The sequence below is a fragment of the Schistocerca piceifrons genome, chromosome X (assembly GCF_021461385.2).
Source record: "Schistocerca piceifrons isolate TAMUIC-IGC-003096 chromosome X, iqSchPice1.1, whole genome shotgun sequence".
NCBI classification, from domain to species: domain Eukaryota; kingdom Metazoa; phylum Arthropoda; class Insecta; order Orthoptera; family Acrididae; genus Schistocerca; species Schistocerca piceifrons.
This window is the reverse complement of record NC_060149.1, coordinates 170,309,244-170,324,239: the sequence shown is the minus strand read 5'-3', so window position 1 is coordinate 170,324,239 and position 14,996 is coordinate 170,309,244. Positions and strand designations below refer to the sequence as shown.

The 14,996-nt window shown below is 40.4% G+C and overlaps 1 protein-coding gene across 1 annotated transcript in view; it reads left to right on the top strand.

The window, feature by feature from the left end:
* The window catches only part of LOC124723043 (E3 ubiquitin-protein ligase HERC2), an 819,840-nt gene that overhangs the window by 105,451 nt on the left and 699,393 nt on the right, over positions 1 to 14,996 (top strand). Inside the window, exon 11 of the mRNA XM_047248222.1 lies at positions 6,684 to 6,881. Within this exon, the coding sequence (XP_047104178.1) occupies positions 6,684 to 6,881 (198 nt within the window). The remainder of the gene's footprint in view (positions 1 to 6,683; positions 6,882 to 14,996) is intronic.

Below are 14,996 nucleotides of genomic sequence, written 5' to 3'. Positions count from 1 at the left end.
TGGTTAACCAGTCAGGTGTGGAAATAGAAGAACCATAATTTGACTGTCACACAAACTCCCATAGGCATCTCTGGCATAGAGGAGCAACTGAAAATGTTGAAAACGAACAAATCGCCAGGTTCTGACAGAATCTCAGTTTACTTTTACAGAGACTGCTCTGTGGCATTGACCACTTACTTAGCTTGCATTTATTGTGGATCTCTTGCCCAGTGGAAATCCCCAAGTGGCTGGAAAAAAGTACGGATGACTCCTCTATGTAAGAAGAGTAAAAGAAAGTATCCACAAAATTACAGACAACGAACCCACAAAATTATATACCAATATCCTTAATGTTGGTTTGCTGCAGAATTCTTGAACGTATTCTCAGTTTGAATGCAGAATATTTTCTTGTGATGGAGAAGCTTCTGTTAACAACCAAACAATCACTCATTTGAAACTCAGCCTGCCTTTTCTCACATTTACTCAGTGGACCATAGGTGAAGGACAACCAGGCAGATTCCATATTCCTAGATTTCCAGAAAATGTTTGACATGGTGTCTCACTGCAGACTTTTAACACATATGGAATAGACTCCCAGACATGTGAATGGCTTGAAGACTTCTTTAAGTAATAGAACACTGTATGTTGTCCTCGACAGCGAGTCTTCATCAGAGATAAGGATATTGTCAGGAGTTCCCCAGGGAAGTATGATATGGCTGCTATTATGTTCTATATACATAAATGATCTGACGTACAAGGTGAGCAGCAATCTATGGCTGTTTGTTGTTGATGCTTTGTCGTATGAAAAGTTGTCATCGTTGAGTGACTATGAGGATACAAGATAATTTAGACAAAATTTCTAGGAGTAGGAAAAACAGTCCCAGAATATTCAAATACAGCATTAATAATGTGGTGCTTGACACAGTCATGTCGGTAAAATATCTTGGCGTGGTGTTGTGAAGTGCTATGAAATGGAATTAGCACATAAGGATGGCAATAGGGAAAGTAAGTGGTCAACTTTGGCTTATTGGGAGAATTTTAGGAAACTGTAACTCATATATAAAGGAGACTGCATGTGGAAAGCTAGTGTGACCCATTGTTGAGTACTGTTCAAAATGTTTGGGACCCCCATCAGGTTTGATAAGATTGGTAAGACAAAGACATTGGAGCAATTTAGCAGCAGGCTGCTAGTTCTGTTACCAGCAGTTTTTATCAGTGCTCAGATATTATGGAGGTGCGCTTTATTAACTCAAATGGGAATCCCTAGAGGGCAGATGATATTCTTTTCATGAAATATACTGAGAAAATTTAGAGAACCAACGTTTGAAGCTGACTGCAGAAAGATTCTCTTGGTGTCAACATACATTTTGTGTAAGGACCACAAAGATAAGAGACATTAGGGCTCGTATGGAGGCATGTAGACTACTGTTTTTCCTCACTCTGTTTGCAGGTATAACAAGAAAAGAAATGATTATTAGTGGTACAAGGTACCCTCTGCCATGGACCACACAGTGGCTTGTGAAGTATGTATGTAGATGTAAGTGTAGTTCAGCTCTCTCAAACTCACGGCAGTTTTGCTTAAAGTTGGAAGAGGTTACAAACTGCAACTTGGATAAGTACATTTGAAGGAAGATAATAAAAGACTGGAAAGAGCCACTCTGGTTTAATGATACTGTACGCAGAATGTTGTGAAAACAGAGATCATTACACTCTGGCTACAAGAAAGATAACAGGGGTACTGATAGAGAAAAGTTAATGACAACTTGTGTGTCTGTAAGGAGGATAATATATGAGTCTACATTGATTTTCACATCAGATCCTGGTGAAAGATTTATTAGAATATGTAAAGAATTTCTAGTCATACATATAGACAATAAATGGATTTAAACTTTCCATTCAAAGCCTCAGAGATCTGTCTGATGTCTAAACTGAAGACACCAGACAGAAAACAGAAATTTAAAATTTTGTGTTTAAAAATGTACTCACACAACAGGATACTACCGTACTGATGTTTGACTGCTGCACATACTCACAATTGAGTGATGTTGTTATTAGCAGCCAGTGTAATGAAAAACAATAGAGACCACTTAAAGCAAATAACGGACCAGGTCCTGAATGAATTCTAGGTAGATTTTATATTGAATACACTACAGAATTAACTCCTCTCCTAGCTCACTTTTATCAAGAATAGCTCATGTGGTGAATAGTCCTGTGTGACTGGAAAAGAGACAAGTCACCCCTGTTTACAAAAAAGGGATTAGATCAGATCAAAACTATAGACCAAAATCACTTATGTCCATCTGTTACAGGATCCTAGAGCATATTCTACACTCACAAATTTTGATGTTCCTGTTGGAAAATGAACTTCTCTAAAAAAAAATCATCAGACATTCAGGAAAGGCATTCATGTGAAAAACAGATTGCTGTGTTCATACACATCATCTTGGAAACAATAGATGCTGGTAAACAGAGAGACTCCAGTGTTCTAGATTACCATAAGGTGTCTGGCACCACATCATCAACTTCTAATCAAGATACAATCATGTACAGTATCTTCGCAAATATGTGATTGTGGAATATTTGACTAATAGAATGTAGTACATTACCTTTATACTGGATGGTGAATATTTCATAGAAATGAAAGTAACAGCAAATATGTCCTAAGGAAGCATAAATTCAGGGTCTCCTGGCATAATTTATGATGAAATAGTTCACGGATGAATGGTGGATTTCAGTGTCGAATGGGGACAATATTTTGTTGAGGCTAGGCAAAATGACAGCAGACACACCAGCAGCACGCGTTCTTGTGCGTAAGCCTCAGATGGAGTAGTGAGTTGGCAGGAGGAGGTGGAGGACATGCTCAATGTGGACTGTATATGGATCAGTGCGTCAGAGGAAGAGGGTGGGGGGGAAGGGGGGTGCATAAAAGCATAAAAATACCACACTAGCTTCTAGGCCTCAATTCATCAGTGCACCTGTTGATGGCGGTGTGGTTGTTTACCAAAATATTGTGCCTGTTGGACTCTGATAATTGGTCATTCACCTATGAACAATTTCATAGGGACCTCTAATATTTCCAACACACACAAGCGATATATCAGGTAGGATCAGTGGTACTATAAGATTGTTCACTGACACTACATTTGTGTACAGGAAAGTATTTTCATTGAAAGATCATAAGGAAATTCAGAAAGACTTGGACAAAATTTTGACTTGGTGTTATGAATAGCAGCTCTTTAAATGTGAGCTGTGTAAAGTCTTGAAGTCTTGAACACTGCCTGTGGCAAGCTAATGCTATAAGTTGCTAAGATTATCCCGATAACAAAGATAAAGAACCACATAGAATCTCATTACAAGATTAGTGCTTAACTTCTTGAGCTCATAACACTATATAAGTGTCTAGGGGTAATATTAAGAAGCTATGTGCAATGGGACGATCACATAAAATCAGTATTAGAGAAGGTGACTAGAAGATTTAGATTTGTTGAAAGGGTTCTTGGAAAACTTCATGCATCTCTAAAGGAAATCACATACATTATGGTAGTGTGATCAATTCTAGAATGTTGTTCCAGAGGTCGGAGTCTGTATCAGGTTGGCATGAAAACAGGGTCAAACTAATTCAGAGATGCGCTGCTAGTATCGTAACTGGTCAGTGTAGCCCATAAGAGATTTTTAACAGAAATACTCAGGTAACTTAAATGGGAATCTTTGGAAGGACAACATTGTAGTTCTCATTTAGAGAACTTGTATTCAAAGATGATTGTGCAACCGTTATGTTGCCACCATTGTACATCTCGCATAGGAATCATGAGGAAAAAATGAGAGAGGTTAGGGCATTTACAGAGAGACATATAGACTCATTTCTTCCTTGCCTAATATGCAAATGGAATAGGAAAGAAAATTAATAATATTGGTATAATTTAAGCCATATAGAGTCAATGGGGAAAGTGCTGTGGTCACCGAGTGGCTCAGCAGTGTCATGCAGGCAAGGAAGTGGTGACGCCACCAGTGAGGTAAGGCCATTCGCACCAGCTAGTCAGTACCCCATTGTGGCAGCCACACTACCTGGAGGTAGATGAGTAGCTCTGGATGAGGAATGTGAGATCCAGTGGACCCAGTGTAGAAGGGACATATCACCACAGAAATGTCTGCCCACATGAGCAGAGGCTGGCAGCCAGGAGTTTCCCAGCCCAAGTGATGGCGGATGAGTGGCTGCACAGCCCTGGATGAGACCCAGAGACACTCAGGGTTGAAGGTTAGCAGCAGCTGAATTAGGCCCCCTAAGTGACCTGCCAGTTAGAAAATGCTAAGTCCACAGCGTAGGACTTGGGATCAGCTGCAGGGCTGCAGCCAGCATCTCCAGACTGGCAAGGGAGATTGGTTGAGCCATTTACATTCATGGACCCATGAACCAATGTAGATCCCTCCTTGGGACTGGTGGCTGGCAGACTATGATATCTTTGACTACAAGTGCGAGTATTTATACGGTCTTTACCCATCCTTAATTTACTGCAGCATTGTTTTCTTTCCTTTTTCCTTTTTTTCCCTTTCTTTCACATAAACCACAAGAAGTCCATGGTTAAGATGTGAGGTAACTGGACCACCAATGCTGCAATGGCTTTGCCTCCTTGCTGCATCATTGATGGTTCCACTCTGATGGCACCCTGTGATGTAGTAACCACCTAGCACTGTAGTGCAGTTCTTTTTGTATCGGCAGCAGTGGGGGGGGGGGGGACAAAGAAAACAGTGTTGTTGTTGTTGTTGTAATGCAGAAATGGAGAAATTTGACATCCAAAAGGGCATCATCACTGGCATTTGGGCCATGGGTGGAAGCATTTCCTAAATGGCTAAGTTTGTAATCGGTTTACATATTGCCGTGGTAAAAATACACTGTACGTGACAAAATTGCACTATCCAAAGCCGGTACTTAGGCAACTGGTGCGTCATGGGCCACAGATGATATGGGTGAATGACAGCTGCAGAGATGCAAATAGACATGCAGCCGTTGACCAACTGACTGCCCAGATGAGCCAAGAGGCTACTGACAGTGTCTTTTTAGTGACTGGTCAGTGGATATTGCTGTGTATGGGCCTCTTCAGCAGGCACCTTGTTCATGCATCCATGCTGACTGCTGTTCATCAGTGATGAAGGCTGGAATTTGCATGCCAATACCACAACTGGATTTCCACTGAGTGGTTGCAGGTGAGCTTTTCTGATGAATCACCTATTAGGTTCCATTGGAGCATTATCATCTGGGGGATGTTTTTGTGGCATTCCCTGGATGCTGTCATCATTATGGAGGGCACAATTAATCACCACAAGTATGTGCCTATCCTTGGGGACCATGTCCAACCCTGTGTGCAGTTTGTATTTTGTTGGCACGATGGCATTTACCTGTAGGACAGTGTAATGTGTCACATAGCTCGCAGTGTACGTGCATGGTTCGGAAAGTACCAGGATGAGTTTGCTGTACACCCCTGCCCAAGTAACTCCCCGGATTTAAACCCACTTGAGAATTGGTACATGCCATGGATCCTCAACCAAATAAACCTAGTGCAGCTCACCATGGCACTGGTGTTCGCATGGCTCCACATCCCTGGTGGTACCTTCCAGAACCTCAATGACACTCTTCCCGCATGTCTTGCAGCAGTCTGCACTGCAGAAAGTGATTATTTAGGATTTGACAAGTGGTCACTTTAATGTGATTGGACAGTAATTTTTACTCTACTGTGCCCAGTTATCTGCAGTACAACAGTACCAATACCTGCCATTTGCAAGCAGTGCACTACACTATGGAATTCAGGTCCACCTATTATGCAAACAACTGTTGCTCATAAGTATACAAACATGTCTCAGCACCTTTGTGCCTTCATTAATGAGTATTTTTAGAGAACTGAATTTCCATAATTTTTTCTGCAAACATGGCTACTGCTAGAGCTTCAAAAACCAAATTATGAGTGCACTACAACTGCAGTATCTGAGCTCACCATATGAACTGACTGAAAGTTTCAACTTACCACAAGCTTTTTTCCTTACCTTTCACTTTCCACTTTCACTTTCCACAGAGATTCTCCCACAATACTGCAAGTATATCACCACTGGGTGAACAGATATAGTGAGAAGTTTGGCTTTCCCACAGCATTAAGGCTGTTACTGAAATGGAATTCAATTACTCCTACTGGAGTGGACACAGTGTTAATTGTATGTGGTAAGTTAAAACTGTGAGCTGGATCAAGTATTGAACATGGCCTGTGGAAAGTTGAACCCATGAGTAGGTACATGAGATGGGATTGGATTCTGCAGTTGATAGCATACTACTAGTCAACTTAAAAGGCAGTAGTTGATCTTAAAGTAAATAAACTGGCTATGACATCTTATTCACACATGAGTAGCTTGTTGAGTGGTCTTAGGAGAGATCTACGTGTTTTTAAATTTAAAAAGAAGAAGAAGAAGAAGAATGAAGAAGAAGAAGACCATGTCAAACTGATCATAAGCACAGTACGTCTGTTTGATGAAGATATTTATAGATTGATGTGGCTTTACATTGATGTATTGAAGACAGATTGATATCTGCTGTTTATCTGTATTCTTATTTGTCAACAGCTTTGGTTTCAGTTTTGAAACAGTCCTCTGTATTGATTATTTATTGTGCTTCTTGTCATGTTAATCATAATCTACATGCATCTGTGTGTTCTGTTTTGCAGAATATGGGACAGTATCAAGAAGTTCTAGCATGGGGTTGGCTTGCATGGGGCAGCGGTAGTGGCACAGCTATGTCTCCCCATTGCTGCCAGTGTATTGGAGAACTAGGAGTGGTTCAGATATCATGTGCTGAACGTTGCATGCATATCCTTGCTAATACAGGCAAGGTTTATGTCCTGCATTACAGTTCTGAAACTCAGGTTGGTTATAGCTATTTTTTACGTATTACTTTTGACCCAAAATGAAAGTCTGCAAATGTTTCAAATTGTTTCTGCACTAGAGGAAATAAAAATGTGGTAGTTGGGGGTGTGACTGAGTGAAGCATTAAATGTGAAGAGCTGTTTGAGAAGTACACAAAAATTGCCATGTACCTTGTCCTGTACCATTTTACAGGGCGTTACAGTATTTGGTATGTAAATGTATAATGTTTGACACTACAGTGAAGTTTTATTTATTAATCAATGTTGTAAATTTCAATCAGTTATTTTTGTATTCAAGCTCGTTCTGCTTTTTTTAATTGCAAAGAAAAAAAACTACCCTGAAACTTCTACCTTATGCTAGACGCAATTACAGCTTTATACATTTCTTTTACATTTTCTTATGCCACCTGTGCTATCTAAAGCTGTTTATTGCATTACATCAAAAACCACTGGGTTCTATTTAAATTATCAAGAGGTATATATTTACGGTAATAGAGGGAGGAACTGGTATTGTACAGATATGGTAGTTCACCAAATGTTGTGCTTTATCTTCAGGGCTTTTTATATGCTTGTAAATATTACATTTAAATATTTTGTCCTGGTCCATTTGCATACAAATAAACATTATATATTTTAAAAATTTGCATTACAGTTCTTGAATTGTCCAATTTTATTACTTCTTAGCCCCGTAGTTAATTGTGTGTAATTGAAACCAGGTATTATGTTATCTTTGTATTAACTGATTTTAGAGAATGTATTTTATCTCTTCAGTTCATCCTACCTGGAGCTATGTGATATGAACCTCATGGTTTCGAGACCAAAGTTGTTCTTTTTCATGTTATATAGATTACGTTACTGTTTGACCATCACATGGGCAATATTTGTTGTGCCACTAGTGTTGTGACTGTGCCCTCTTGTAATGTTTTGTGGTTCCTGGCTGGATGAGGAGAGGATGGTTTGGTAGGTGGCTGGCTGGTTTCCTCTCACTGCAACACGAAATGCACACTTGGTTAAAATATGCTTTATTATTGGAACCAATTGAGTACTTAACTTCAATGATGTCCAGTCTGAAGTTCTGTGGTTAACAGCAATCAAATAAAATGTTCTGATTCTTGAATCTTGTCTGTGTCTGTATCACGACTACATACGGTGACTAACGTTCCCTCATAGCTAGATAAGGTGCGAGGCGACGACTATCACTGTGGAAGACTAGAGCACAGTGCTACATATTGAGATGCAATGCGAACTGAATCCCGATGCGACATACTGAGGTACTGATATTGAGACAGCTTGGTCAACGACGGTGGCCTATATGCCTGCTGCCCAGGGACGTTATCGTTGTGCAGTCTGGGGGCGTGCCATGGTCTTCTCTTGTCATAGGCACCCTTAGTTCAGCAATGTTTCCAAGTGCTGACTGGTGTGCTGGCGAAGGCATCACCAGCAAAAGTAGTATTTATAACCTTATTGATGCTAAATGATAATTACTCGAGGGTGCTCTGCTAGCATTGTGTGGGTTCTGATTTATCAACTTAGGGTTTCTGAAAGTGGGCTAATCAATTTCGCCAGCTGTTCATTATCAGAATCTCTCCTGTGCTCCAACCACCAGTATTTGGTGTTATGGTGAAACACTGTATGTTTTTGAGATCGATCAACTTCACTTACTGACATGGACTGTGTGAGGCTATCACATCCCCAACATCAAAACGAGGTTTACCTTGTTAATTACTGGAAGCAAGCAATGGTTAATCTGATGCTCATCAGTTTTGAGAAAGGTGCTTATCACTACTGAAAGAAAGAAAGAAAGACACAAGAAACAAAAATTTTGACAATGTAACCAAAAATTCATACAGTTCCCTCCAGCTTCCAGTGTTTGAAGCAAAATGTTAATTGGGGGCAGCTTGTCAGGCATATGATGCTTGACTGAGGCTTACCCATACATATGGGGATCATAGTCAATTTCTTTTGGAAATGGAAAATAGAGCCTTCAAATTATATTTATAAAACTCATTACTGAATGGGTGGTACTGCTGGTGGATATCAACACTCATCCAAATGACCAAGAACATTGGCCTGTCCTTCAGATACTACATCATAGAATATGTCTTATACTTCAGAATTTGCTTCTTGTAGTCAAGAAACAACGGCAATTTTCTTGAAATCAAGCATAGTCTACATGCGTAAGTGAGTAGAGATAAACTCTGTGATTAACCAGTTATTGTAGAAGTACATAGCTGTTTCAAGTAAAGCAAAAGCATTACATAGTGAGACTTTTTCATGTATGCAGGAATGTTGCCTGCAGAGAATTTGCAGATAAAAATTCCTCTTCCACTTTTTGGTTTGACCAGTGGCTTAGTCACTTATTAATATCAAAGTTTTTTTTATTTATAGGAGTGACTTTTGAAAACACACATTGGAAGAGGCATGCGTGAAGCTCACATACAAAGAAAAGTATGCTCAGATTCATTTTCCAAGTAGAGCTGTAGCATAGTTTTCATTTCTGCTGAACAGCTAGATTCACAGCTCATAAGGCATCAGCCTCCATTGGTGACATGTCTGGAGCTTATCAGGTTGCATACCTAAGTTTATGTCTGTGCTTTTATAGTCAATTCTTGAATTAGTAATACTGGGATGGGGAGGATGTGAGTATGCCGCATACAGACGGAGGAGGAGTTGGCCACAATTTGCGAACAGTTGAATGTGCTTTTGGCTGTGGTCAGTTGTCTTCAGGCTGCTGCCTTGGGGTGTAGTAGTGGTGGAGAATCTGGTGCATTGCCTGAAACACTTCAGGTGTCACTTGTTTTGTCCATAGGCTCTGCTGCTGAGGGACCTCCCACTGTACCTGATGAAGTGGATCTGCCCTCACGGGAGAATGAGTGGCATGTGGTAACAAATTTGCATCAATTGAGACAGAGGACCAATGTGGAGGCTGGCCACCTGGCCTGGCATGTTCACCCTGTGCATGGACAGATGGCTGCTCCTTCAGCAAGGTCCAAGCAGGCACATGGAGGGATTTACTTGTGATTGCGAGCTCCAACTTTACAAACGTTATGCACCCTCTTAGGCAGATAGCATTCAGAGCCTGAAAGAAAGCCAGTGTGCACTTAGTATGTCTGCCGAGATGCCTCATCTGAGATGTGGAGGAGGTCTTGCTTGCGACTGTTGAGTGGACAGGGTGCAGTCATCTGCAAGTTGTGGCTCACATCGGCACTGACGATGCCTGTCACTTGGGTTCTGAGGCCATGCTCCGTTCATACAGGCGACTGGCAGAGGTGGCGAAGGCTGCTGGTGGAGCTTGCAATTTTCAACATTGTTCTCTGAATTGATTTGGGTCCTTTGGTTTGGAGCCATGTGGAGGGTCTCAACCAGAGACTTCGTTGACTCTGTGACAATCTTGACTGCAGATTTCTGGACTTGCATTATTAATTGGGGAATTGTAGGACTCCCCTTGATAGATCAGGGGTGTACTACACAAAGGAAACAGCTACTCACGTAGCAGAGTACTTCTGGAGTGCACGTAATGAGATTTTTAGGATCGGTGATGGGTTGAGGTTCTCTGATGAATATTCACCAGATGGCACTTAGATAGCGAAATCAGACCACATTCACAGTAAAGACATTTTGACTGTCAAAATTTTATCAATAAATTGTTGAAGTATTCCTAACAAAGTTCCTCAATTTAGTGCCCTCCCGGAAACTTCTTGCACTGAAATTATTCTCAGGACTGAGAGCTGTTTGAACGCCAAAGTAGACAACTCTGAGATAGTTAGTGATTCATGGAACTTATAATAAAAAGACAGATTAGATGCCAAAGGAGTTTTTGTATGTGTGTGTGTGTGGGGGGGGGGGGGGGGAGGGGGGGAGGGAGGGGGCGGGGCACTTGGCAAAAATATTGTCTCTGTTGAGGTCAAATTTCAGTGTGACCAGTGTGACAGTGAAGTTATCCGTTTGTGTATAAGATGGTCACCCAATTCTGCTGTGACGGTTTTGGTCCAATAAGACATGTGAAACCTACCCTGAATTATTTTTACACAGTAATAAGACAACAAAAGAAATGCAGTGCCAACTTTTTAGCTGCTAAGAGGCACCACAAGTATTTTGTAAAAAATGTTGAAGTTACACATTTTTTCCGTGGGAGGAACAGCTTACAACAATGATTTGTACAGCCTGCCTGCCTAGAGCATGACTCTGCAAATCACTCACGCAGCGCTGCGTAGCAGAGCTATCCAGAGTCCACAGACTCCAATTTTGAGCACCTAAAGCCTAGTTTACAATGGAGCAAATGGAAGCAAACACGTGTGAATGAGCATTTGCAGAAAATTCACTACCATTCACTTGTATATGGGTGCAATCGTTTATACTAGAGGGAACGGAAGAGAACACAAGGTAGCGAACATTACCTGTGAATGCTGTGTTATTAGTTTTTAATTTCTGGAGCTAATATTTGGTGTACAGGATACGACTATCTTGTTAGAACCACAATGTGAAACTTTGGTATTCAGTGAGGATTATTTTGTATGGTGAGTGCACTGTGCTTGATGGAGTAGGCAGAATGGTGCAGGAAAGGAAGAGTTGAAGTGTCTCAATTTGTATGGAAGCATGACATATGTGGCAATTGTGCACTTTACATGAAGTTACATCTCCATCTCTCCTTAGCACTAGTCGAAAATCTTCTTCTTCTTCTTCTTCTTCTTCTTCTCCTCTCTCTCTCTCTCTCTCTCTCTCTCTCTCTCTCTCTCTCTCTCTCTCTCCCCCTCCCCCCTTCTTCGTGTTCTTCGTCTTCTTCTAAAACAAAAATGGTCTAGTGGCAAAGCGCACGCTTCATGATCCAGAGAGTGCAGGATCAAATCCCTTTCAGACCACAACTTTTTCACTATGATCTTTAACCGAGCATTCACTTCTTACATATGTTGGAATAGCCATGAAAGACATGTGGTTAGGATTTCACATAAACTGCAGATCTCCATTTTCTGATTAGGTAGCTGGGGAAGGTTAGGGACGTGTAAGTAGCTGCAGTGGTGTCCAGTTGAAAGACCTGCAAGAGACCTACCGGGTATGCCAGACAGAATTCTCTTTTGCTCGTGCTTGTTATCTTGTTTCCTCCAGTGAAAACCTGGCTAAAACTCTCCAAACCTTTTTTTTTTTTTTTTAGTAGCTTCATATCGACAGTTCAATTCTTGCACATGTAATTCTGATAGAAGTGGCTAGCAGAGAAAAGAAAATCATGGCAGTGTTTGATGTCACAGGCAACTTCCATCAATGAGGACTTGAAATTTGTTGAAATGAAATCTGTCGTACAGTACTACATTTTATAACAATTCCTGTAGCCCATTCCTTATAATAATGTTTGAATGTTGTACATTTGAGTATCAGTGAAACAGTTCTTTGTTTATTCTCTGTAGTCATCGCTGAAATGTGAAGTGTCATTCAATAGACAAAAACATAATTTTTTTCTCGCACCAGGCACACCAGACAAAGGAAAAATTAATGCAGTCAGGCAGCCGACCACTGTGGCCGAGCGATTCTAGGCACTTCAGTGCAGAATCGTGTGACTGCTACGGTCGCAGGTTCGAATCCTGCTTGGGCATGGATGTGTGTGATGTCCTTAGGTTAGTTGGGTTTAAGTAGTTTTAAGTTCTAGGGGACTGATGACCTCAGATGTTGAGTCCCAAAGTGCTCAGAGCCATTTGAACCATTTTGCAGTCAGGCACTTTGCAGTAACCACTAGTATTATTAAGACAGAACTGGGATGGGATCAGAAATGGTCCCAGCCATTGTTCTGCATATTGCACTGCATACCAGGCATACTTAATCAAATTCGTAAAGCATGGTGAAGAAAACTGCTAATGCACAAATGACTGGAGCTTAGTAATAGTGTTCTGCTGATAAACCTGAAATGAGAGAGAGGTATCAGAAATTATGTTGTCTCATAATTTCCTGAAAAATACTTTCTGTTGTTGAAAAAATTCTTTATCGAGAGGTTGAATCGCACTAGTAGTTTCAGGTGGAATCCACATCGCATCTACAAATTTTTCATCATCCTCCACAAAAACGGAGGTGTCATTATGTCCAGACCATGAATCCAACAAAAGCAGCTGGTAGAAATATGTTTCGAATGAAATGTTGAAAATTATTCTTTCCAATTTTTCCAGATTTTGATATGTCGATTACAATATTTTTGCAACTAAACAGTCAATTTATTATATTTTTATACCTAATTTGCCTTGAGGTTCTTGAAGACAGACATACAGCTGGGGAAACGGTAATGCACTCATGCTTATCACTGGCATTATCGTATATGAATGTGTCATTGTATTCAGACTGGGCAACCGACTGTGTCTTTTTTTCACCCTGGAATGTTAAAGTGAGGTGTGCATGCAGTTCTTTCACGAAACCTGACTAATCAGCATTATAAACAGCAGTTGTGGGGATAACAGCAAGTTTCATCTTTACGTCAGCTATGAATTTCTCTATAGCATTGTCTATCACTGGCAGCTGCTCTATACATTTACATGACATAAACTTGGTAATTTTGCGACTTCTTATTTTATATGATTTCTTGAACCTATGTAGCCAGGTCGACGAAACCTGGAAATTAGCAATGTTCATGTCAGATATAATTTGGAGGGCCCAGTCTCGTAGGCCTCCATTGGTAACGTGCATAGCCTCTCATGAGCAGTTCAAAATATTTCGAACAGTTTTTCATTCAGATGATTACGGGTTTCCATTTGGCGCATATTTCTTAATTCGTGTGATTCAGTCTTCCATTTGTACAGTTCACGCTCTGATTTTACAAAACAAAAACACCTTTGTACACTGCGTAGCTTCAAGCCTTTTTTCCCTCCTTTATTTAACCAATATATCACTGTCCTTTCTTTGTCACTGAAAACTGTTGCAGTACATGTTTTTTTGAGGCTTGGAAGGTATTCTTCTTCAGAACTGCTTCTAGCACAACTGACGTCATCCAAACCATAATTTATGGAATCGTCACAGTTATTTCCTATTTCTTCTAACGTATCCACAATTTCAAATGAAACGTCGATATCTTTCGAATGAATGTCGAGGAAATCAACTAACAAATGATACATATGTACGTCCTCAGGAGAAGTAGGTGATTTCGGTTGGAAATGACGTTCTTCATATTTCATCATTGCTAAATAGAGAACGTTAACTGGATTCCACATTACTGCGAAACAGGAAGAAAAAAAGAAGGTACTATTAGCAGGCATGCATTATGGAAGCACAATAAATATTAATTCAGATTTATCTGTATTGTCAATACTTACCAATACTGCAAAAAGCAACTGATAATTTGTAATAGATGTTACTTGAGTGGCTAATTTGAGAGAATAGCAAGTGTCAGAGAAACTATCAACAAATTGAAACCTGAAATGTCCTTTACAAATTACAATCAGTTTGTGTCATGTTTCCTGTTTACAAATGTACCGCCGACCTCAGGTGTGTGTGTGTGTGTGTGTGTGTGTGTGTGTGTGTGTGTGTGTGTAAATGCGTGCGCGCCTAGTTGCACATGTGCAGTTGCTACAGTGCCACTAGAGGTGTACGTTTCTACCGTCGCCTGGCGCTCTGTGAATTTGACAGTTTTCAGCTCTTTTTTTTAATACATGCAGTGCCTCTTAGTAGCTAAAATTCTGACAGTGCATTTTTTCATTGTCTTCTTCCTGTGTAAAAATTTCAGGGTAGGTTTTGACATGTCTTATTGGACACATTCCCTCGTGAGTATAGACTGGGATATTTGTGGATTCATTGCGGGGGGGTACAGACAGTTTTGTGAAGTTCTTGTGAACATGTTTTCCAGAAACTGTCTTGAGCAGCTCCTTCGACAGTCCACATGATATGGAAATATTTTAGACCACCTAGCTACAAACAGGCTCGACCTAATTGACAGCGTTGGTAGAGAAACAGGGAATAGTGACCATGATATCATCATATTACTGAAGTTAATAAATCAATCAAGAAGGCTAGAAGAGTATGTTTGCTAGAAAGAGCAGGTAGACAGTTGTTAGCTTTACACTTAGACAGTAAATTGACATCATTTAGTTCCAGTAAGATAGACGTATAGGAATGATGGGCAGAGTTTAAACGGATGGTAAATCATAC